The sequence below is a fragment of the Lampris incognitus genome, chromosome 3 (assembly GCF_029633865.1).
Source record: "Lampris incognitus isolate fLamInc1 chromosome 3, fLamInc1.hap2, whole genome shotgun sequence".
Taxonomy (NCBI): domain Eukaryota; kingdom Metazoa; phylum Chordata; class Actinopteri; order Lampriformes; family Lampridae; genus Lampris; species Lampris incognitus.
Genome location: NC_079213.1, coordinates 34,496,024 through 34,519,228, shown reverse-complemented (window position 1 = coordinate 34,519,228; position 23,205 = coordinate 34,496,024). Strand labels below are relative to the sequence as shown.

General features: G+C 49.3%; 1 protein-coding gene across 1 annotated transcript in view; it reads left to right on the top strand.

The window, feature by feature from the left end:
• The first annotated feature begins 5,840 nt into the window (after nt 1-5,840).
• Nucleotides 5,841-23,205, top strand: part of kcnd2 (potassium voltage-gated channel, Shal-related subfamily, member 2) — a 194,201-nt gene continuing 176,836 nt past the window's right edge. The window contains 8 exon segments of the mRNA XM_056277683.1: nt 5,841-5,947; nt 5,949-6,039; nt 6,041-6,308; nt 6,311-6,553; nt 6,556-6,626; nt 6,628-6,818; nt 6,820-6,877; nt 6,879-6,952. Coding sequence (XP_056133658.1) covers nt 5,841-5,947; nt 5,949-6,039; nt 6,041-6,308; nt 6,311-6,553; nt 6,556-6,626; nt 6,628-6,818; nt 6,820-6,877; nt 6,879-6,952 — 1,103 coding nt within the window.

Below are 23,205 nucleotides of genomic sequence, written 5' to 3'. Positions count from 1 at the left end.
CACACAGGATGCACCACAAGAACGCAACACACAGGATGCACCACAAGAACACAAAATACACAGGACGCATCACAAGAACGCAACACACGCATCACAAGAACACAACACACAGGAAGCACCACAAGAACACAACACACAGGAAGCACCACAAGAACACAACACACAGGATGCACCACAAGAACGCAACACACAGGACGCACCACAAGAACACAACACACAGGATGCACCACAAGAACACAACACACAGGACGCACCACAAGAACACAACACACAGGACGCACCACAAGAACACAACACACAGGATGCACCACAAGAACACAACACACAGGACGCACCACAAGAACACAACACACAGGATGCACCACAAGAACACAACACACAGGACGCACCACAAGAACACAACACACAGGATGCGCCACAAGAACAAAACACACAGGATGCACCACAAGAACGCAACACACAGGATGCATCACAAGAACGCAACACAGGATGCACCACAAAGACGCAACACACAGGATGCACCACAAGAACACAAAATACACAGGACGCATCACAAGAACGCAACACACGCATCACAAGAACACAACACACAGGAAGCACCACAAGAACACAACACACAGGATGCATCACAAGAACACAACACACACGAAGCACCACAAGAACACAACACACAGGAAGCACCACAAGAACACAACACACAGGATGCACCACAAGAACGCAACACACAGGATGCATCACAAGAACACAAAACACAGGATGCACCACAAGAACGCAACACACAGGACGCACCACAAGAACACAACACACAGGATGCGCCACAAGAACGTAACACACAGGAAGTACCACAAGAACACAACACACAGGATGCGCCACAAGAACACAACACACAGGATGCACCACAAGAACGCAACACACAGGAAGCACCACAAGAACGCAACACACAGGATGCATCACAAGAACGCAACACACAGGACGCACCACAAGAACGCAACACACAGGATGCATCACAAGAACACAACACACAGGATGCACCACAAGAACACAACACACAGGACGCATCACAAGAACACAACACACAGGACGCATCACAAGAACACAACGCACAGGAAGCACCACAAGAACACAACGCACAGGAAGCACCACAAGAACGCAACACACAGGACGCACCACAAGAACACAACACACAGGATGCACCACAAGAACGTAACACACAGGAAGTACCACAAGAACACAACACACAGGATGCGCCACAAGAACACAACACACAGGATGCACCACAAGAACGCAACACACAGGATGCACCACAAGAACACAAAATACACAGGACGCATCACAAGAACGCAACACACGCATCACAAGAACACAACACACAGGAAGCACCACAAGAACACAACACACAGGATGCACCACAAGAACGCAACACACAGGACGCACCACAAGAACACAACACACAGGATGCACCACAAGAACGTAACACACAGGAAGTATCACAAGAACACAACACACAGGATGCGCCACAAGAACACAACACACAGGATGCACCACAAGAACGCAACACACGGGATGCATCACAAGAACGCAACACAGGATGCACCACAAGAACACAAAATACATAGGACGCATTACAAGAACGCAACACACGCATCACAACACACAGGAAGCACCACAAGAACACAACACACAGGATGCACCCGCGCTTCAGCATACGACCTCCCTCACGCCTCTAGGCTCACGCGCTTCCGATTGCCTCACGGTCACACCGTCCCACTTCTGACACCAGTGTAGCGAATTCAGGGGGGCAGCCGGGAACCGCCGCCGGGAAGCGAACCCGGGTCGCCCTGTTAACCAGTCGACCTAAGGGTCCGACGCGTTAGCGAAGAGCTAGCGAGTCTACTCATCCGTGGTCGTTACATTACTTTTCGTTTTAGTGGGCAGCCCCCCCCCCCACACCTTAAAACATCTCCCCGCGTGCCTGTGTGTACCTACAGCAGGGAGGAGGGGGCAAAGCAGCCGTTTGGGACAGCCGCTTCCAGCAGAACCAAAGGGCATGGGGGTAGGGGCTCAAGTTCTGCAATAAGACCTCTTAAACTGACCCTGCTATGGAGAAGCACGTGCTGGCCTTACCAACACACAGTAGTGCCAACTTGATTAATGAAAATATAAATGTTATGAGAAATAGTAACAGAAGAAGTGGCACAATATGCCCACTTGTGTGACTTCTGCCCTCCGCTGTGCACCAACTTACATTCACTCACAAAGTGACTGAGAATAGTGTGTCTCCCACTGTTATGCACACAGTTTCACAGACACACACCCTCTTCCCCTCATGTTCTGTACTGAAGCTTTACTTTGAGATGCTTTACCGTGGCCCTTACGCGTGTTTCTGGTACTGGACGGGCCCAGACCCATTAGCAAAACAGCGTAAAATCCACTCGACGCACGTGATGGACTGATCCGTTCAAAATGCATGAGATAATCATGTTGACTAACCAACATCAGCAGGCCATGAGGGGGCGCTGAGTGTGAACCGGCGACTGAATGAGCCATCAAAAAGCGTCCTGGCAAAAGTACCGGCCAAGTCCATTTGCCAAACTGCAGCCATCACAGGTAAAACCTGCGCGTTACGGCACAGTCTCCTCAGCTGCGAGTTCGCCACTGATATAATGAGCTCCTCCATCCTCGCCCGCCACACTGACTGACTTGTAAGCCGGCCAACACGTAACGACTCTGTATTTAACTGCCTGGTTAGACACACGTCACATCTGCAAGGACCCTTTACAACAATCACCTCAACAACGTCTGGCTTGCTGTAAGAGTGAAAGAATATTCATATGGGTTTCAGAGGAGGCTGTGATGACGGACGCGGCGTCCTGACCCTGCAGAAGCAGCGTGCACCTACACAACGGCATGTGTTGACAGACGCGAGCGGACCGGCCAGGGGAAACCCGACCGGCCAGGGGAAACCCGGCCTCACCAATCTGCATGCAAATAACACGATATTACACGTTGCGTGCAACACATACGCTGAAATCCAGCTTTGCGTGCAGGTGATACGCCGATCCGTTCCCTTAACTTCTGTGGAGAGCTGCTGCGTGCAAATACCACGCACCACCTTGAACGTCATGACGTCACAAGACAGGCTCAGTTCGCCCAGTTCACCTGATGCGAGGACAGGGGAAACAATGTTTTGGGTTTTTTGGTAATTAAATCGTGGTATTAATGGTAGTATTTTAGTAATTTTATTAACCCGAACCCTGACCCTGACCCTGACCTTAACACTGACCCTTACCTTAACCCTAACTCTGACCCTGAACCTAACCCTGACCCTGACCCTGACCTTAAATCTGACCTTAACCCTAACCCTGACCCTGACCGTCACCCTGACCCTGACCTTAACACTAACCCTAACCCTGACCCTGACCTTAACACTAACCCTGACCCTGACCTTAACCCTAACCCTGGTTGTGGACGCCCGCGTTTCTGGTGAACTGGGCGAACTGAGCCTCTCTTGTGACGTCATGACCGTTCAAGGTGATGCGTGGTGTTTGGACGCAGCAGCTCTGCACAGAAGTGCATGGAAAGGACTGGCGTATCATCTACACGCACAATTGGATTTTGGTGCATACATTGCACGCAAAGTGTAATATCGTGTTATTTGCACGCAGGTTGGTGAGACGGGGGTGAATATTCATATGGGTGTGAGAGGAGGCTGTGATGACGGACGTGGCATCCTCACCCTGCAGGAGCCCCATGCGCCTGGACAATGGCAGGTGTTGACAGAGGAGAGGGGACCAGCCAGAGGATGGTGTTTACCGCCATGCCAGACAATGTCGGCTGACAACGTAGACAGGGTGGTCTGTTAAAGGGGGGGGATAACAGGCTGAATAGATAATGATGTGGCCACGCGCACTGGCCGAAAGCTACCTCCACCTACTGGTGCGCTTACACCGGGGAGACGTGGCTGTTCCGCTGCCTTCCCGGATGCTCGACACAAAAAAAAGGCTTTTATAGATAACCAGAACAGTATCACATGCACGATACTGTCCAGTGCGCAGGCTGACGTGTTATATTGGGCTGTGTACTGGGCAGATGCTCCGTCTGAGCGTCTCACCCCGGCGCTCAGACTTCAGCACGCTGCTCCGCAGCTCCGCAGCTCCGACCCGATACCCCGACTCTCACGTTCCGACTCACACCCGCATACACACGAGAGGACATGAGGACGAGCTGCGCTTGATCCGTGGCAAGCGCCGGAGCACTGACACGCCCCCCGACACGTGTCGTAACGAGAGAGAGAGAGAGAGAGAGAGAGAGAGAGAGAGAGAGAGAGAGAGAGAGAGAGAGAGAGAGAGAGAGAGAGAGAGAGAGGAGAGAGAGAGAGAGAGAGAGAGAGAGAGAGAGAGAGAGAGAGAGAGAGAGAGAGACGCGCGTCCCCGCCGTGGCTGCGCTGCTCCTCTCCCCAATACACACCTGTCTGACTGCAGACAGCAGAGGAAGGAAGGAAGGAAGGAAGGAAGGAAGGAAGGAAGGAAGGAAGGAAGGAAGGAAGGAAGGAAGGAAGGAAGGAAGGAAGGAAGGAAGGAAGGAAGGAAGGAAGGAAGGAAGGAAGGAAGGAAGGAAGGAAGGAAGGAAGGAAGGAAGGAAGGAAGGGAGAAAGGAGAGAGAGACAACTTCCAGGAGCCCATGTAGCGCCATGGTATAAACCGTCCCGTCAGTCCAGCATGCTGGTCTTCTCTTTCGTCCCCGTCCTCCGGAGGGCTTTTGGTTTTGCGTGACGTGACCGTCCCGCCTTGTGCGGAATTCATTTCGGATCTCAGGGGTGTAATACCGGAGGGCGCACGGATAGCTTGTGTGGTCTGGTCTGGTCTGGTCTGGTCTGGTCTGGTCTGGTCTGGTCTCTCTCTCTCTCTCTCTCTCTCTCTCTCTCTCTCTCTCTCTCTCTCTCTCTCTCTCTCTCTCTCTCTCTCTCTCTCTCTCTCTCTCTCTCTCTCTCTCTCTCTCTCTCTCTCTCTCTCTCTCTCTCTCTCCCCCCGTGTCTCTCCAGGACCAGACGAATACACAGAACACGCGTCGTCGCTGTGGTTTGCTCATCGGACAGGGCGGAACGATCTCCTTTTCACTTTTTCACCCCCCTTTTTTTGCGGCGATCTGCGGACTTGAAGGGTGGCGAGACGGGGGGAGGGGGGGAGGGGGAGTCCGGAGAGAGCCCGTCTCTGTTTCCAGCTCGGGAAAGCGCGGACTTGCCTCGATGCTGAACTTGTTGCTGTCGCCTCCCGGGCACATGAGAGACGTATCGTGGATGCGCTGTTCGTTCCTATCGAGACCGGATCGGGGAAACCCAAACCACAGCCGGATCAACTGAACCGGACGATAAACCGTCTTCTCGTGAAAGACGATTGAGGCATTTTAAGTATAAGGACTTTTTAACGTAGAGGTGAGTGTGAGAGAAGCGTGGAAGTTCGGTCATGGTGTGCGTTATTGTTTAAATGTGGCGCAATCGAGCGATATTTCCATGCAGTTATACGCGTTTTAATTAAGACTTCTGAATATTGTGAATTAATTAGGTGGCAAGACTACTTCGCCCCTGCATGTCAGCATGCACCTGTAGGACTTTTAGGGTCCACACTGTTCTCTCCGTAGACTTACTGACGCATAGAGGCAGTAGGAAGCAAAGCTCGTCTGTCGAATGTGTAACCCTTGCCCTGATGTGCACCGCCGGTGCTGAGCTGTTGTTCCTTGTCTCCCCAGATGCCGTCTCACCGCCCCGTCGCTCCGTGATCACCTAACCGAGCGCCAAGTGCTCTGAAGCGGTATCTCCAGCTTCCACCCCAGCGGGCGCAGCTATGGCGGCAGGAGTGGCGGCGTGGCTCCCGTTCGCCCGCGCAGCGGCGATAGGGTGGATGCCGGTGGCGAGTGCGCCCATGCCGGTGCCCCCGCAGGACAAGCGGAGGGCCAAGGAACGGCCTGATCGTGCTCAACGTCAGCGGCACAAAGTTTCAGACGTGGCGGGACACTCTGGAGCGCTACCCGGACACTCTGCTCCGGCAGCACGGAGCGCGACTTCTTCTACCACGAGGAGGGCAACGAGTACTTTTTCGACCGCGACACGGACATCTTCAGACACATCCTCAATTTCTACCGCACCGGCAAGCTCCACTACCCGCGCCACGAGTGCATCTCTGCCTACGAGGAAGAGCTGGCCTTCTTCGGGATCATCCCGGAGATCATAGGGGACTGCTGCTATGAAGAGTACAAAGACCGGCGGCGGGAGAACCAGGAGAGAATACAGGACGACGAGGAGAGCGACCAAACTACGAGATGGTCCCATCAGACATGACCTTCCGGGAGTCCATGTGGCGGGCTTTCGAGAACCCGCACACCAGCACCATGGCCCTCGTCTTTTACTACGTCACCGGGTTCTTCATCGCTGTGTCGGTCATGGCAAACGTGGTGGAGACGGTGCCGTGCGGGACCGCGCCGAACCGGGTGAAGGAGGTTTCTTGCGGTGAGCGCTACGCCCTGGCCTTCTTCTGCCTGGACACGGCCTGCGTCATGATCTCACAGTGGAGTACCTGCTCCGGCTCATTGCGGCTCCCAGCCGCTACAAGTTTGTCAAGAGCGTGATGAGCAATCATCGACGTGGTGGCCATCATGCCCTATTACATCGGCCTGGTCATGACGGACAACGAGGACGTGAGCGGGGCCTTCGTCACCCTCCGGGTCTTCCGCGTCTTTCGGATTTTCAAATTCTCGCGGCACTCCGCCGGCCTGCGCATCCTGGGCTACACGCTGAAGAGTTGCGCCTCGGAGCTGGGCTTCCTCTTTTCTCCTCACCATGGCCATCATCATCTTCGCCACGGTCATGTTTTACGCCGAGAAGGGGCTCCTCGGCCAGCAAGTTCACCAGCATCCCAGCGGCCTTCTGGTACACCATCGTCACCATGACAACACTTGGGTAGGTGCCAACCTGTTGGATGAGGGTGGTGGATGCGTGCATATGCGCACGCATGTGTGTCTGTATGCGTAATGAGGTTTTCTGCGGAGAACGCGGTCTGCCGTGGTGCTCCCACGGCGCAGTGTGTGAAGCAGGTCTCGTAGCGGCCTATTTGCAACCTCCGTTTGAACCGAACACCCCGCGATGGGAGGCTTATTGGAAGACCTATCAGAGCAGGAGCTTTTTTTTGGCAGCAGGAATCGTTGCCTTTGTTCCGCCAGTAGCCACAGATATAGTATCTGCGTCTAACAGACAGAAATAAAGCCAACTGATCACACAGATCAGCGAGGAGAGAAATCACCCCATTAATCTCCCTTTAATTAACACCCGTCCCTCCTCTCTCCTCATTCTTTGTCGAATTGCGCATCCCCCCTCCCAACCGACACGCATAGGCTTACGCGCGCGCGCGCGCGCACGCACCAAGTCGTACTTCAACACTGTGACGTGACGTCAGGGTTGTTTTACTTCTTGCGTCTGCTTATTGTTCCAGTGACGTTCATGTTGATCCGTCCAGTTATCGATGCGATTGCTGCTGGGCACATTCAGTGAGACGGGTATCTAAGCAGGGCTGCCGTGCTCCTGTCTGGTTTGCGTTGTGCTGAAGGACAGCTCTGGGTTATACGCGCGTGGTTTCTGGATGGCGAGGACGCTGTCCGCCGTACTGAACCAGGACGCAGCGCGCTTCGCTACAACATAGAAGTAAAGGGAAGCCAATGGCTATAATCGATCTGTCTGAACACCTCACGCATTGTTTCCAACACTATAAAGTGGAATAATGAGGTGGATATGAAGCTATGGATATGTTTTGGATATGTATTGGATATGTATTTGGTAGGTCTGATGACGCACAAACGATCCAAAGTTGTTGTTTTTCCTCTCTCTTGTTACTGCCTGGCTATACTGCAGGGGCAGACCACCAGTTGGAGGGTGTGGGGAGTTCAGATAAGGGCTTGGGTTTTAGCTTGGTCAGTCTGGACATCTCCGCCGGACGGTAACGACAGCATATACTATAAAGACCGTATAAACTATAAAGAGAGCGTAGGACTATTAAAGACTTTGCTGCTTTATTCATGGGCACGTTTATTGGCCGACGCGTGTCGTTGTGCTCGTGTGCGTAAAGTGAAGTGTGTGCATACAGGGTGCATTATGCTTTGCGAGTGTGTGTGTGTGAGCGGGAGACCGAGACCGAGAGAGAGAGAGAGAGAGGAGAGAGAGAGAGAGAGAGAGAGAGAGAGAGAGAGAGAGAGAGAGAGAGAGAGAGAGAGAGAGAGAGACTGAAAAGGGGAGACAGAGGAAGACCTGCTCCATGCAGAGCGAAGGCTGTGATGTCACTGCAGCCTCAGTGAGCCTGAAACAGAGCTACACTTCCTCACCACACGCGGACAATAGAAACATGTTAGAGAAGCACATTTTAAACTATTCAGCTGATACGAAAAGGGTTTCCTCACCTACCAGATGAAGAAAACTACCGGTCCTGCTAGGGGAAGACCCAAAGAGCTGCAGGTTAGCAGCAGTCTATTTGTTGCTGCCTGCCATAAAGTGAGGCACAGTGAGTGTAAGTTAGCAGCAGTCTATGTTGCTGCCTGCCATAAAGTGAGGCACAGTGAACGTACGTTAGCAGCGTTCTATGTTGCTGCCTGCCATAAAGTGAGGCACAGTGAACGTAAGTTAGCAGCATTCTATGTTGCTGCCTGCCATAAAGTGAGGGACAGTGAGTGTATAGCAGTCTATGTTGCTGCCCGCCATAAAGTGAGTCACAGTGAGTGTAAGTTAGCAGCAGTCTATGTTGCTGCCTGCCATAAAGTGAGGGACAGTGAGTGACAGTCACCTGACACACGTCGTTGCTGCCATATTCAATGACAGTGTGTTATTCTGTCTTCTGTCTTTGCTGTGCTGTTTGTTTTCAATAATGTTTTCCAATTAATGTTTCGCTTTTTATCAATATTTAAACCCTTGCTTTGTCAATATGTACATCGTTACGTCATGCCAATATAGACATTTGGATTTGAGGGAGAGGGAGAGCGGGGGGGGGGGGGTTGGGGGGGCGTAACCATATCAACAGCTGCATTATTCCGTCACCGCCCCGGGCATGACAGATGTGACCTGAACCTAAATGACTCTTTGTTGCCGAGTGTAAACAAACGGGCACCTGCTCACGTTGAACCGCAGCTTCGATGAAAACACTGTGAACAATGTTGCAACATCAAAGACCGCTGATAAAGAGTCAAACACATGACAGGGTTAAGACCCATACGACCACATGGGTCGTTTGTCCTCTATATGACCCACAGGACCGTTTCCTAAATTAGCGCCCCTACCGGCGGCAGGAGATATACCACAGATAATTTTCGCCTCTGTGCATTGGGTTTTTTTTAAACAAGGTGAGAACAACAGAATATGTAGTCAATGCGTTTTTGTGTTGTTTCGTCGTCTAGTGTAGTAGCTAAGATGCTACTGGCAGTATGTTTACCTATGAATGACGTCATAACAGCTAACTTAACGTTAGCCACAAGTTAAAAAGTCAGCTAGCGTGCACGTTACAACCGCTATGTGACATTACACTTCGCTTTTATTAATATTCCTTCTCACGAGAGCTTATGGAAGGAGATAGTTATTGTTACAGGGAAAATAGCGTATTATAATTACGGAGGACCAGGAGGAAGTAGCTTAAAACGTCACTGTAGGTCGTAATAAGCTGCTTGTACAAACGACCTGTTGTGTCTTTTTTTGGTGGAGGACAGTCTCGTTAAGAGGTGCACGGGAAGGACGTTGGATGCAGTTTCAGGACAGTAACGCTGCTTCCATTAGCAAGAAGCTGTCCTCTGATAGGCAGGCTCCAGTAAGCCAGTTGGGTATGTGGTGATTTAAGCTTTAGTTTCGGTTCCTTACTATGTCGTCCCGGATCCATTTAGGTCCGCACTTGGCTAGATCCCTGTTGTGCTTTTACTTAGTCCCGTCAGGTGACAAACGGAAGTACTTTGTGCGTGCGTGTGAGTGGCTCCAACTTTCTGTCTGTGTGTAGCCTAATTATGTGTGCATGGCTTTCTCTGCGAGGTTGTCTGGTTTGTATCGCTGCATGCTGCCAGTTTCTCTGCACGGCGAAATATTCTCAACGAATCAAATTCACGTTTAAGGACAACTCTTTTTCCCCCCAACACCCACACCCCCCTCCCCCTTACACACACCCCGACTGGCCCTTCTAATTGACTCATTTGAAGGGTTTTGTTAAAGCAAGCGGGGCCAATTAAATCAAGTCCTTCTCTGACTGGCTTATTCGCCATCAAAGGCAAATGCTGCTGCAGCAGTCCTGTGTGTTAAAGTGACCGAGGAAAGAGGAGGACTGGGAAGAGGAGAGGGAGGAAGAGGCGAATAAAACAGCAGGGGGGAGAAAATGGGGAATACAGAAAGACGCTCACACTTTTTGCCAAACAAGTACATTACTCCTCAGTTCCTGGCGGGGATTCGGTCATACGTGCAGAAGCAACCGGAGGTACCATTCAGGACCAGCTGCCATTGATTCATATTGTAATGTGCATGGATAAGTAGACACGTTGGTCCGTGACTAACTAGTCGGACCCTTTAGTCAACTGATTAACGTTGTCGCTTGCGGAGCGGGAGACACGGGTTCGCGTCCCGGCTGTGGCGACGGTCTCCCAGACTACCCCCCCCCCGAATTCGCTACAATATGTTGCGTTCACACCAAACGCCAAGACATTTTTTCGCGCGACGAGATGACGTAGCAAGTCAATACAAAGACGTGTAATTCGCGTATTCGCGCGAGTTGAAACTATTCAAACTGAGCGAGAATTACGCGGGACGCTGTGTCGCGAAAGCCTATCAGCGTCGAGAGTCGCCTAACGTCACTGACGTCCCGGCGTCCTGTTGGGTCAGAAAAGTGGGGACAAGGTGATGTTCGCGTACTCGATCCTGCTGCCAAACTCGCGCGAGTAACACGAATAAAAACAAATGATCAAACGCGCGCGTAAGGCGACAATGCGTTCCGCGTTTGGTGGGACACAACATAGTAGAACATAGTTTGGTTGGACACAACATAGTAGAACATAGTTTGGTTGGACACAACATAGTAGAACATAGTTTGGTGGAACACAACATAGTAGAACATAGTTTGGTGGGACACAACATAGTAGAACATAGTTTGGTTAGACACAACAAAGTAGAACATAGTTTGGTGGAACACAACGTAGTAGAACATAGTTTGGTGGGACACAAAATATAGTAGAACATAGTTTTGTTGGACACATCATATAGTAGGACATAGTTTGGTGGAACACAACATATAGTAGAACATAGTTTGGGGGGGACACAAAACAGTAGAACATAGTTTGGTTGGACACAATATATAGTAAAACATAGTTTGGTGGGACACAACATAGTAGAATATAGTTTGGTTGGACACATCATATAGTAGAACATAGTTTGGTTGGACACAACATATAGTAGAACATAGTTTGGTGGAACACAACATATAGTAGAATATAGTTTGGTGGAACACAACATATAGTAGAACATAGTTTGGTGGGACACAACATATAGTAGAACATAGTTTGGTGGGACACAACATAGTAGAACATAGTTTGGTGGAACACAACATATAGTAGAACATAGTTTGGTGGGACACAACATATAGTAGAACATAGTTTGGTTGGACACAACATAGTAGAACGTAGTTTGGTGGAACACAACATATAGTAGAACATAGTTTGGTTGGACACAACATATAGTAGAACATAGTTTGGTGTGACACAACATATAGTAGAACATAGTTTGGTGGGACACAACATATAGTAGAACATAGTTTGGTTGGACACAACATAGTAGAACATAGTTTGGTGGAACACAACATATAGTAGAACATAGTTTGGTTGGACACAACATATAGTAGAACATAGTTCGGTCTCCCAGACTGCCCCCCCCCCGAATTCGCTACAATATGTTGCGTTCACACCAAACGCCAAGACATTTTTTCGCGCGACGAGATGACGTAGCAAGTCAATACAAAGACGTGTAATTTGCGTATTCGCGCGAGTTGAAACTATTCAAACTGAGCGAGAATTACGCGTGACGCTGTGTCGCGAAAGCCTATCAGCGTCGAGAGTCGCCTAACGTCACTGACGTCCCGGCGTCCTGTTGGGTCAGAAAAGTGGGGACAAGGTGATGTTCGCGTACTCGATCCTGCTGCCAAACTCGCGCGAGTAACACGAATAAAAACAAATGATCAAACGCGCGCGTAAGGCGACAATTCGTTCCGCGTTTGGTGGGACACAACATAGTAGAACATAGTTTGGTTGGACACAACATAGTAGAACATAGTTTGGTGGAACACAACATAGTAGAACATAGTTTGGTGGGACACAACATAGTAGAACATAGTTTGGTTAGACAACAAAGTAGAACATAGTTTGGTGGAACACAACATAGTAGAACATAGTTTGGTGGGACACAACATAGTAGAACATAGTTTGGTTAGACACAACAAAGTAGAACATAGTTTGGTGGAACACAACATAGTAGAACATAGTTTGGTGGGACACAACATATAGTAGAACATAGTTTGGGGGGGACACAAAACAGTAGAACATAGTTTGGTTGGACACAATATATAGTAGAACATAGTTTGGTGGGACACAACATAGTAGAATATAGTTTGGTTGGACACATCATATAGTAGAACATAGTTTGGTTGGACACAACATATAGTAGAACATAGTTTGGTGGAACACAACATATAGTAGAATATAGTTTGGTGGAACACAACATATAGCAGAACATAGTTTGGTGGGACACAACATATAGTAGAACATAGTTTGGTTGGACACAACACAGTAGAACATAGTTTGGTGGAACACAACATATAGTAGAACATAGTTTGGTGGGACACAACATATAGTAGAACATAGTTTGGTTGGACACAACATAGTAGAACGTAGTTTGGTGGAACACAACATATAGTAGAACATAGTTTGGTTGGACACAACATATAGTAGAACATAGTTTGGTGTGACACAACATACAGTAGAACATAGTTTGGTGGGACACAACATATAGTAGAACATAGTTTGGTTGGACACAACATAGTAGAACATAGTTTGGTGGAACACAACATATAGTAGAACATAGTTTGGTTGGACACAACATATAGTAGAACATAGTTCGGTCTCCCAGACTGCCCCCCCCCCCCCGAATTCGCTACAATATGTTACGTTCACACCAAACGCCAAGACATTTTTTCGCGCGACGAGATGACGTAGCAAGTCAATACAAAGACGTGTAATTCGCGTATTCGCGCGAGTTGAAACTATTCAAACTGAGCGAGAATTACGCGTGACGCTGTGTCGCGAAAGCCTATCAGCGTCGAGAGTCGCCTAACGTCACTGACGTCCCGGCGTCCTGTTGGGTCAGAAAAGTGGGGACAAGGTGATGTTCGCGTACTCGATCCTGCTGCCAAACTCGCGCGAGTAACACGAATAAAAACAAATGATCAAACGCGCGCGTAAGGCGACAATTCATTCCGCGTTTGGTGGGACACAACATAGTAGAACATAGTTTGGTTGGACACAATATAGTAGAACATAGTTTGGTGGAACACAACATAGTAGAACATAGTTTGGTGGGACACAACATAGTAGAACATAGTTTGGTTAGACACAACAAAGTAGAACATAGTTTGGTGGAACACAACATAGTAGAACATAGTTTGGTGGGACACAACATATAGTAGAACATAGTTTGGTTGGACACATCATATAGTAGGACATAGTTTGGTGGGACACAACATAGTAGAACATAGTTTGATTGGACACAACATATAGTTGAACATAGTTTGGTGGGACACAACATAGTAGAACATAGTTTTGTGGGACACAACGTGCGGGGGTCTGGCAGAAGACGCGGTTCTTGCTCTGAGCCTTAGTGATGTGTGGGTGATGCCATGCAGCGGGTGACGGTGAGCGGGTCAGGCGCTGACAGGGTGGAAAAGGCTGCTAAGAGACGGGAAAGAGAGAGTCGCTCGCTGCCTTCACCTCATGTCACAAAGGTCAGCAGAGCTGTCACTGAGGACCGGCAAGCCCGTGTGTGTGTGTGTGTGTGTGTGTGTGTAGCCCGGTGTGTGTGTGTGTGTGTAGCCTGGTGGGGTATGTTACTCTCGGGTTACTCTCATTACCAACATTGACCCAGGACTTTGGCTCGCCAGATTAGCGCGCAACCCGGTTCAGCCTGCAGCAGCAGCAGCAGACAGGAACAACACACATTTATTATTTACCGGCCTGACCGCCTCCTACTGCTGCTGCTGCTGCTGCTGCTGCTGCTGCTGCTGCTGCTGGTGCCAGGGTGATTAGCCTGCTAAACGGGTTAACACACACACACACACACACACAGAAAAAAAAACAGAAAAAGAGACAGACGCACAGACACACAGACAGACAGACAGAAAAAGACAGAGACACACAGGCACACAGAAAGACAGAAAAAGACACAGACAGGCACAGACACAAATACAGACGGACAGACAGAAAAAGACAGAGACACACAGACACACAGACACACAGAAAGACAGAAAAAGACACAGACAGGCACAGACACAAATACAGATGGACAGACAGAGAGACAGAAAAAGACACAGACAGACACAGACAAACAGACAGACAGACAGAAAAAGACACAGACAGACACAGACAAACAGACAGACAGACAGACTGAAAAAGACACAGACAGACACAGACAAACAGACAGACAGACAGAAAAAGACACAAACAGACAGACAGACAGAGAGACAGCAAAAGACATACAGACACAGACCGACGGAAAAAGAGACAGACAGATAGAAAAAGAGACAGACAGACACACAGACAGAGCCAGAAAAAGACAGAGACAGACACAGACGCACAGACAGACAAAAAAGAGACAGACAGACAGACAGACACACAGACGGACAGAGAGACAGAAAACGACATAGACAGACGGACAGACAGACATACAGACACAGACAAACAGACAGACAGAAAAAGAGAGACACAGACAGACAGACAGAGAGACAGAAAAAGACAGACAGACACAGAGCAACAGAAAAAGAGACAGACATAGAAAAAGAGACAGATAGACACACAGGCAGACAGACAGAAAGACAGAAAAACACACAGACACACAGACACACAGACAGACAGACAGACAGACAGACAGACAGACAGAAAAAGAGACAGACAGATGGAAAAAGAGACAGAGAGACACACAGACAGATATTCAGACAGACAGACAGAAAAAGAGAGACAGACAGACAGACAGACAGACAGACAGACACACACACACACACACACACACACACACACACACACACACACACACACACAGATGGACAGAAAAAGACAGACAGACAGACAAAGAGACAGAGACAGACACAGAGACAGACAGGCACAGACACACAGACACACACACAGACACACATACAGACAGACAGACAGACAGACAGACAGACAGACAGACAGACAGACAGACAGACAGAAAAAGACACAGACAGACACAGACACACAGACACACAGAAAGAAAAAGACACAGACAGACACACACAGAAAGACAGACAGACAGACAGAATGACAGACAGACAGAAAAGGCCTCGACAGACACAGACACACAAACAACCAGACAGACAAACTGTTAGACAGACAGACAGACAGACAGACAGACAGACAGACAGACAGAAAATGCCCCGACGGACACGACACACAAACAGACAGACAGACAGACAGACAGACAGACAGACAGACAGACAGACAGACAGAAAATGCCCAGACGGACACCGACACACAAACAAACAGACAGACAGAGAAATACACAGACAGAAAAAGAGACAGAGAGAGACACAGAGACACAGACAGACAGACAGACAGACAGACAGACAGACAGACAGACAGACAGACAGACAGACAGACAGACAGACAGACAGACAGACAGACAGAAAAAGAGAAAGACAGAGACAGATGGACAGACAGATAGAGAGAGAGAGACAGACAGACAGAAAGACAGACAGTCGGACAGACAGAGACAGGCAGGCAGACAGAGACAGACAGGCAGACAGAGAGACAGGCAGACCCAGACAAGCAGACAGGCAGACAGACAGACAGACAGACAGACAGATGGAGGGAGGGAGGGAGGGAGGGAGGGAGGGAGGGAGAAAGATAAAGAAGATGGAGGAGGAGAAACTGTTCAGGTCTTGACTCACCGACATGAATAGAAGTACTCCTGTCCGTGGTTGTCCCAGGGAGGGAATGTGGTGGGTTTCTAAAAGCACCAGTAATATGAGACAGACTGGAGTTGGAGAAACGGTCCAATTAAATACCCGACCTTGATCAGCTGAGCCCCTTTCACCCGGTCTTTCCAATCGCCTCAAACGACTTTCCAATGCAGTGAATACTGAGATCCCAGCACGGCCCTGGTCTGTCACGTACACGACGGTCTGTTTTCTCTAAACTGTAAAGAACGAAAACCAGCAATGGTCCCACACGGTTTCATGCTTTCACTGTAGGCCACCATCTCTCAGCAGTTCCCCTACTAGACATCATCCTACACTCACAGCATCCGTCTGACTTATTCTCTAGGTGTTGATCATGTGACATGCAGACGGAGGATTATATATCCAACTTTACAAGCGTTTCCACTAAAGTGTTTTCCTTTGTGGAGACTTCGTAAATGAAAATGTACTTGCAGTGAGCGCTACTGTTATTATCTAATAGGGAAGACATGATCAATCTCTCCTGAGAAACGACAGATAGACTGTCAGTCTTCTAAAACAGGAAGGACTGCATGACCCTGACGTCACGTAAAGACACAACACAGCAAACACCATCCACACAGACGTCCATCACGTCGCCTAGCTCAGACTGTGCTGCTGCAACCCAGCGCATCTCCCTCCGCCCGCTGCGGGATTCGAACCAGGATTGTGCTGCACCACGATACGACGTCGCTAACCGCTCGACCAAAGGGGCCGACCCCCCGGCCAATGAGCCTTAAGTAGTTTAGAGTAGTCACCCTCTCACTTCCCACGCTCGGAAGGGACTTATGAGGCTCTGCACGCTTCTGGACACTTCCGGATCCCATCGCTGCCACCAGTGTAACCGCACATATCTCCGCCCGCTGCGGGATTCAAACCACTATTTTACTGCACCACGAGGCGACGTCGCTAACCGCTCGACTAAAGGGGGCCCTTTTATAGGTTACAGTACTATTAAAGGCAGGGATGCCACTGTCAACCGACCAACCAACCAGACAAACAGTCAGTTAATCAACCAACCAACCAGCTACTAACTCAGGAATCAGGCACACTTTATTTATTATTTAATTTCATGTGAGATGAAACGAAACATGCTTTCCCCCAGCCCACAGCAGTGCAAAGCCAAGACAAACACACATCCAAAACCTGTCGGAACTGCTGGTCTGCATGGGCTAGCAGTTAGCTTAGCCTGCCCGCTTCCGCATCCTGTCAGACCGCCCTCGGTGTTTCCTCCTCGGTCGCAGCTCCAAGCAGGGCCGTGGTCCCTGGGCCCACATGACGCAGCAGACCAAGTTCTCCCAGCCTTCAAACGAAGACAAAACTTAGACGCACACGTGGACAAAGACACTGCATGGACGGTACCAACTGAGGCCGCTGCAAACGTGAATTCGCGTCGCCATCTTCCCACACCGGAAACGGAAGTCAATCACTCAATTACCTTGTCACCCAAACGGGAATCTTGTTGTGCAGTAATGATTAAAAACGTACAATCTGAGAGAGAATCCCAGTGCACAGTAAGACCAGCATAACACTTACATCAACAATACGAACAGCGTTCACGGTATCAAAAGGATAAAGGAGCACCACTTTCTGTAATAACTGCAAAAGTGCATGCATGCAAAAATGCTACGCTATGTGCAAAGGAGCAAGATAATATTACATAGAATTCAGTAAGCTAATGAGGTTTTTCTGCAAGCTGAGAAAACTGATGGCCGGTGGAACAAAGAAAGACTTTGTCTTGATGCATCAGTCCATCTGGAGGCAACGTTTATTGAGAGAAACGTTTCATCATCATCTAAGTGACCTCTTCAGTCTCAACTGACTGCAGGTGCCCCCACCCTTATAAACAATACAGTGACTGCAGGTACCCCACCCTTATAAACAATACAGTGACTGCAGGTACCCCCACCCTTATAAACAATACAGTGACTGCAGGTACCCCCACCCTTATAAACAATACAGTCACTGCAGGTAACCCCACCCTTATAAACAATACAGTGACTGCAGGTACCCCACCCTTAAACAATATAGTGACTGCAGGTAACCCCACCCTTATAAACAATACAGTGACTGCAGGTACCCCACCCTTATAAACCATACAGTGGCATAACGACCCAAACCAACGACAGGTTTCATAAGCAACTATGATGTGACCTTTAACTACAGTTACACTGGCCATGTGTACTATTCACAGAGGGTTGGGGAATAGCTGCAATCACAGCATTGTAAGATGGTGACAGATGTACTCTTAGCCCCCACCCCTCCCCTCGGTTCAAGGATCAATGGCCTCTTTGACTGCCCTTTCAATCCATTCCTCCCTATCAAAGATTAGGATGTGACTTTGGAGTAGGTAGGTCGTGATAACTTTGGCTATACTTTGGCTTGCAACAGGCTATAGATTTAGATAATGCATGTTCATACCAGGGCGACACGGTGGCACACTGGTTAGCGCGGTCGCCTCACAGCAAGATGGTCCTGGATTCAAACCCCGGGTTGGTCAAAACTTGGGAGTCATCCCAGGTTGTCCTCCTTGTGGAGTTCACATATTCTTCCGTGTCTGCGGGGGGGGTCCCTCCCAAAGACATGTAGGTCAGGTGAATCGGCCGCACTAAATTGTCCCTAGGTGTGTGAGTGAGAGTGAGATGGCCTGGCGGCCTGTCCAGGGTGTCTCCCCACCTACCGCCGAATGACTGCTGTGATAGGCTCCAGCATCCGAGGGCCCTACATAGGATGAGTGACTTGGATAATGGGTGGATGGATGTTCATATCAGACGGCTGTAGCGTACTTCCGCAGTGGGACAGTTAGTAATGTGCTAGCTAGTTAGCGGTCTGCTGGTTAGTGAAAAGTGGGTAGCAACAGTGCTAACACTCCTCCGTTGAGACAGTGGATCAGCCCTTTACCTTGTGCTCTCAAACCTTAGGCGTTCCTTGCTTAGTCTGGGACTAAAGGGAGGCCTGCTGTTGCGTTTCTCCTCTAATAGCAGGCTTCTCTGCTGCCATTTTCCCAACTCTGACCTCTCCTCTGTTAAACAAGGTGAACTTGAACAGTTATAAAGGCGGGGTACGACTCCATGGGAGCAAGCCTCACGAGAGGAGCTAATATACGATCTGATATTGCAAAACAGGAAGCCAAACAAAGCCACAATAACAAACCACATGGGGAAAGATTAGCCAAGACGTTCCCAGCGAAACCCTATCATCACATCAGCAGAGTCAAGTTCAGGCTAGGCTGACGTGAGACTCTTACAGAATGTACCTTTACAGTTACAAGTTGTATGTCCTCTCAGGCATCTTTAAGACAACAGCTAATCCACAAATATGCAACGTCTGAGTAGTTTTGTATAGTTAGTCTGAGTCAGTTCCCCACAAAAACCGGATACTGACACACACGGCCAATTCTGTCTGTAGGGACGCCCGACCAAGCCGGAGGTAGCATGGGGATTCGAACCGGTAATTCCCATGTTGCTAGGCAACTGAACAGACGGCTATGCTATCCAGATGCCCAATATCCTTTTTTATATTGCGTCACAACACTGTCGTAACTACATGCTGTGACATCTCCCCCTTTTGCGATTCTTTCCCTCTCTACAGGGCAACAACTCAACATTCAAGTACCTTTATATCGAAGCATCTTCTGGCTCACTAACAGTGTATTAGCTGAACAAGAACTGGATCAACATATCTGAGGCTTACCAATTTAATACTGTGTTCCCATTACCCATCTGAAAGGTAGTGAGGTATTTATTACATATTGCTGCTGGAAAACTTAACAAACAAAACAATAAGTAATAAATAAAGCCACTTGCATTGCAGGAACACTTTTCACTTTCTATTCCTTCAATGGTGTCAACAGTCCTCTCTCTCTCTCTCTCTCTCTCTCTCTCTCTCTCTCTCTCTCTCTCTCTCTCTCTCTCTCTCTCTCTCAACAAGTCTAGTCTCTCAACCGGTCTACTCACTTTGCCTCGCCGGGTCTGTATCGGTCCATCAGTGACCATGGCTTTACTCCTGCTCTGAACAGGAGGACTCACCCGTGGGCTCGCCTGGTTGTCTGGCAACTGCTCTGAGGTACTCTCTGGGTGTGGCATCTGGCACTGGTGGTCCTGCGAGGGGGATCACTTGGTTATGGCAGAGTGTAGTTCACTGCTCCATCTCGACAAGGTAGGACCTTGGTGTGATGCTGTCCCTGGTCACTACTGCTGGCACGACCCAGGACTTCTGGTTGTCCAGCTTGGTGAGGATGTGGTCCCCCGGATGCAATGGAGATATACGTTTTTTCACTCCGTAACGCCGGTTGTAGTAGTGTGTTTGTTTCTCTTTCTCTGCTGTGTCTCGGGCTTGGATGCGCTGCCCACTTGACCCCTTGGGTTGTGGATTGGGGTCAAGGGTAGGAAAGGTTATTCGACTCTTGTGGCCCATTAGGAGTTCAGCTGGACTTACACGTACGTATGTGTCACAATTAAGTACTAGAAAATGATATTTTTGTTTTAAGATCCCTTGTGCTGTTTGTAGCTCTTTCAGCATGCTCCTTGGGTTGGTGCAGGTTGGAGGTGATGTGTTTGAAGCCGAGTTCGTAGGCCACATCTTTAAGCGCTGTGTTGGAGAACTGCTGCTAACCGCTCCCCCTGCTGTTCCATCGCGGGTGGGGGTAGCCTTTAGCTTGGCGGTCATCTGTAGCTTCTCAGTTGCACTGTCTGGGCATTTAGTCGATGGTTACCACTGCCTACGCTAAGAAAAGGCCACTCTTTCCTGCAAGTTTAACCAAGAGCAGCGATGCGATCGACCGTTGATGATAAAAACTTTAACTTTCACCTTCAACTTAATTCCCGAGTATGTGTTTTAGATAACTGGGTTGAGTTGGACTTGTCGAAACTGGTCTGACACTTGTGTTCTGAAGCCCTTGGTGTAAGACACCGTTGTAAAGCTGTATCCAGCGGTGGTCCCGTACTCATCATCTACGCAATGAGGCTGGTGAGTTGTGACGTCATAACCAATATGTACAATGACAAAAGCAATGAAAAGAAAACCCGGGTTGTGAAAAACAAAATGGTCCTTTGAAGCAGTTCTCAGCTGTTGCATGTGTAGCGAGTTCAGGGGTTAGCCGGGAACCGCCGCCGCAGCCGGGAAGCGAACGCGGGGCGACTATCGAGTCCAGTCATCCGTGGTCGTAACGCTACCCCCCTCCTTCGGGTTCAGCATACCAGCTCCCTCACGCCTCTGAGCGCACATGCTTCCGATGGCCTCACGGTGTCACCATCCCACTTCTGACACCAATGTAGAGAATTCGACGGGGGCAGCCGGGAACCGCCGCCGCAGCCGGGAACCGAGCCGCGCTAACCGGTCAACTCTAAGGTCTGACCCGCTAGCCAAGGCCTAGCGAGTCTAGTCACCCGTAGTCGCTATACACAGGCTCAAGACTTTGATTAAATCTTAGAATCCGTCTCATGATTTTCAACATTTATTTTCGTGGGTTTTTTTTCCAACTTCTCTCTCTCTCTCTCTCTCTCTCTCTCTCTCTCTCTCTCTCTCTCTCTCTCTCTCTCTCTCTCTCTCTCTCTCTCTCTCTCTCTCTCTCTCTCTCTCTCTCTCTTTTTCCCTCCTGTGTCAATTTGTTTTACGTTTTGAGTGCATCGATCGCTAAAGCACATGTTTAGCTCGGCCAGCCTGCTGCCTGACTTGCTTTAAGAGAAGAATCTCTTCCAGACCTCCAAGTTCTCTAGTCAGTATGCTCTCTGGTGTTCACCCTGTCTATCTGTGTTTTCTCTAACACACACACGCACACACACACACGCACACTACACCCCTCCGCTCATCTCACCACGGGTCTCTAGGGGATCTTTTAATATCCATGAGGAGGGCATGAATTAATAAAGTGATCAAATCACAGGCTCAGATGGCATGCACCAGTTAGCTTAGCTGCCCCCCCCCGCCCCTTTATAAAGAACTGATTCTAGAAGGAAAGGTCGAGAAGGATTTCACCCCATGTTGGTTTAACCCTTCCATGTCCATGCCCCATTTAAACGAAACGCTTTAACATCAGTGGGCATTAGCGCGGGAAGGGGGGGGCTTGGGGGCTGCTTCTCCCCCGAGTGGTGGGTGCAGCCCCCCCCCGCACCTTGCAACAAAATAATGACGTCATATTGCAGCGACCTGAGGAGGCGGTCGCTCTTAATGTCGGCGGTTCTGCGCTGGGGGAGCGCAATGGCTGATGGGACTGTTAATGTTAGATTTAAAATTGTGTCTTATGATGCGGTGTTGGTGTTTTGGTTATGATGCGGTGTTGGTGTTGTGGTTATGATGCGGTGTTGGTGTTGTGGTTATGATGCGGTGTTGGTGTTGTGGTTATGATGTGGTGTTGGTGTTGTGGTTATGATGCGGTGTTGGTGTTGTGGTTATGATGCGGTGTTGTGGTTATGATGTGGTGTTGGTGTTGTGGTTATGATGCAGTGTTGGTGTTGTGGTTATGATGTGGTGTTGGTGTTGTGGTTATGATGCGGTGTTGGTGTTGGTGTTATGATGTGGTGTTGGTGTTGTGGTTATGATGCGGTGTTGGTGTTGTGGTTATGATGCGGTGTTGGTGTTGGTGTTATGATGCGGTGTTGGTGTTGTGGTTATGATGTGGTGTTGATGTTGTGGTTATGCTTGTGTTGTTGTTTTGGGGTTGGACTCAGACTAAGTAGGAGATCGTTTACTGACTAACTGTCTATAGGAGCGTGACTGGGGACTGATATCGTCATTTGGGACATGGGGGGGGACTCGTTACGTTGTTGTCAGTTCTGGTCCGTTCTGGCCGGTGTGAATAAAAGAGTACTCCCGGGGTCGTGGGGTGTACGGGGCACGAGAGCTGCGATTAAAAAGAGAGCCCTGCCTCTCGAGACATGCTTCCACGACGGCTCGCCACAATACTGTAAAGATCGCGGATGAGTAGACTTGCTAG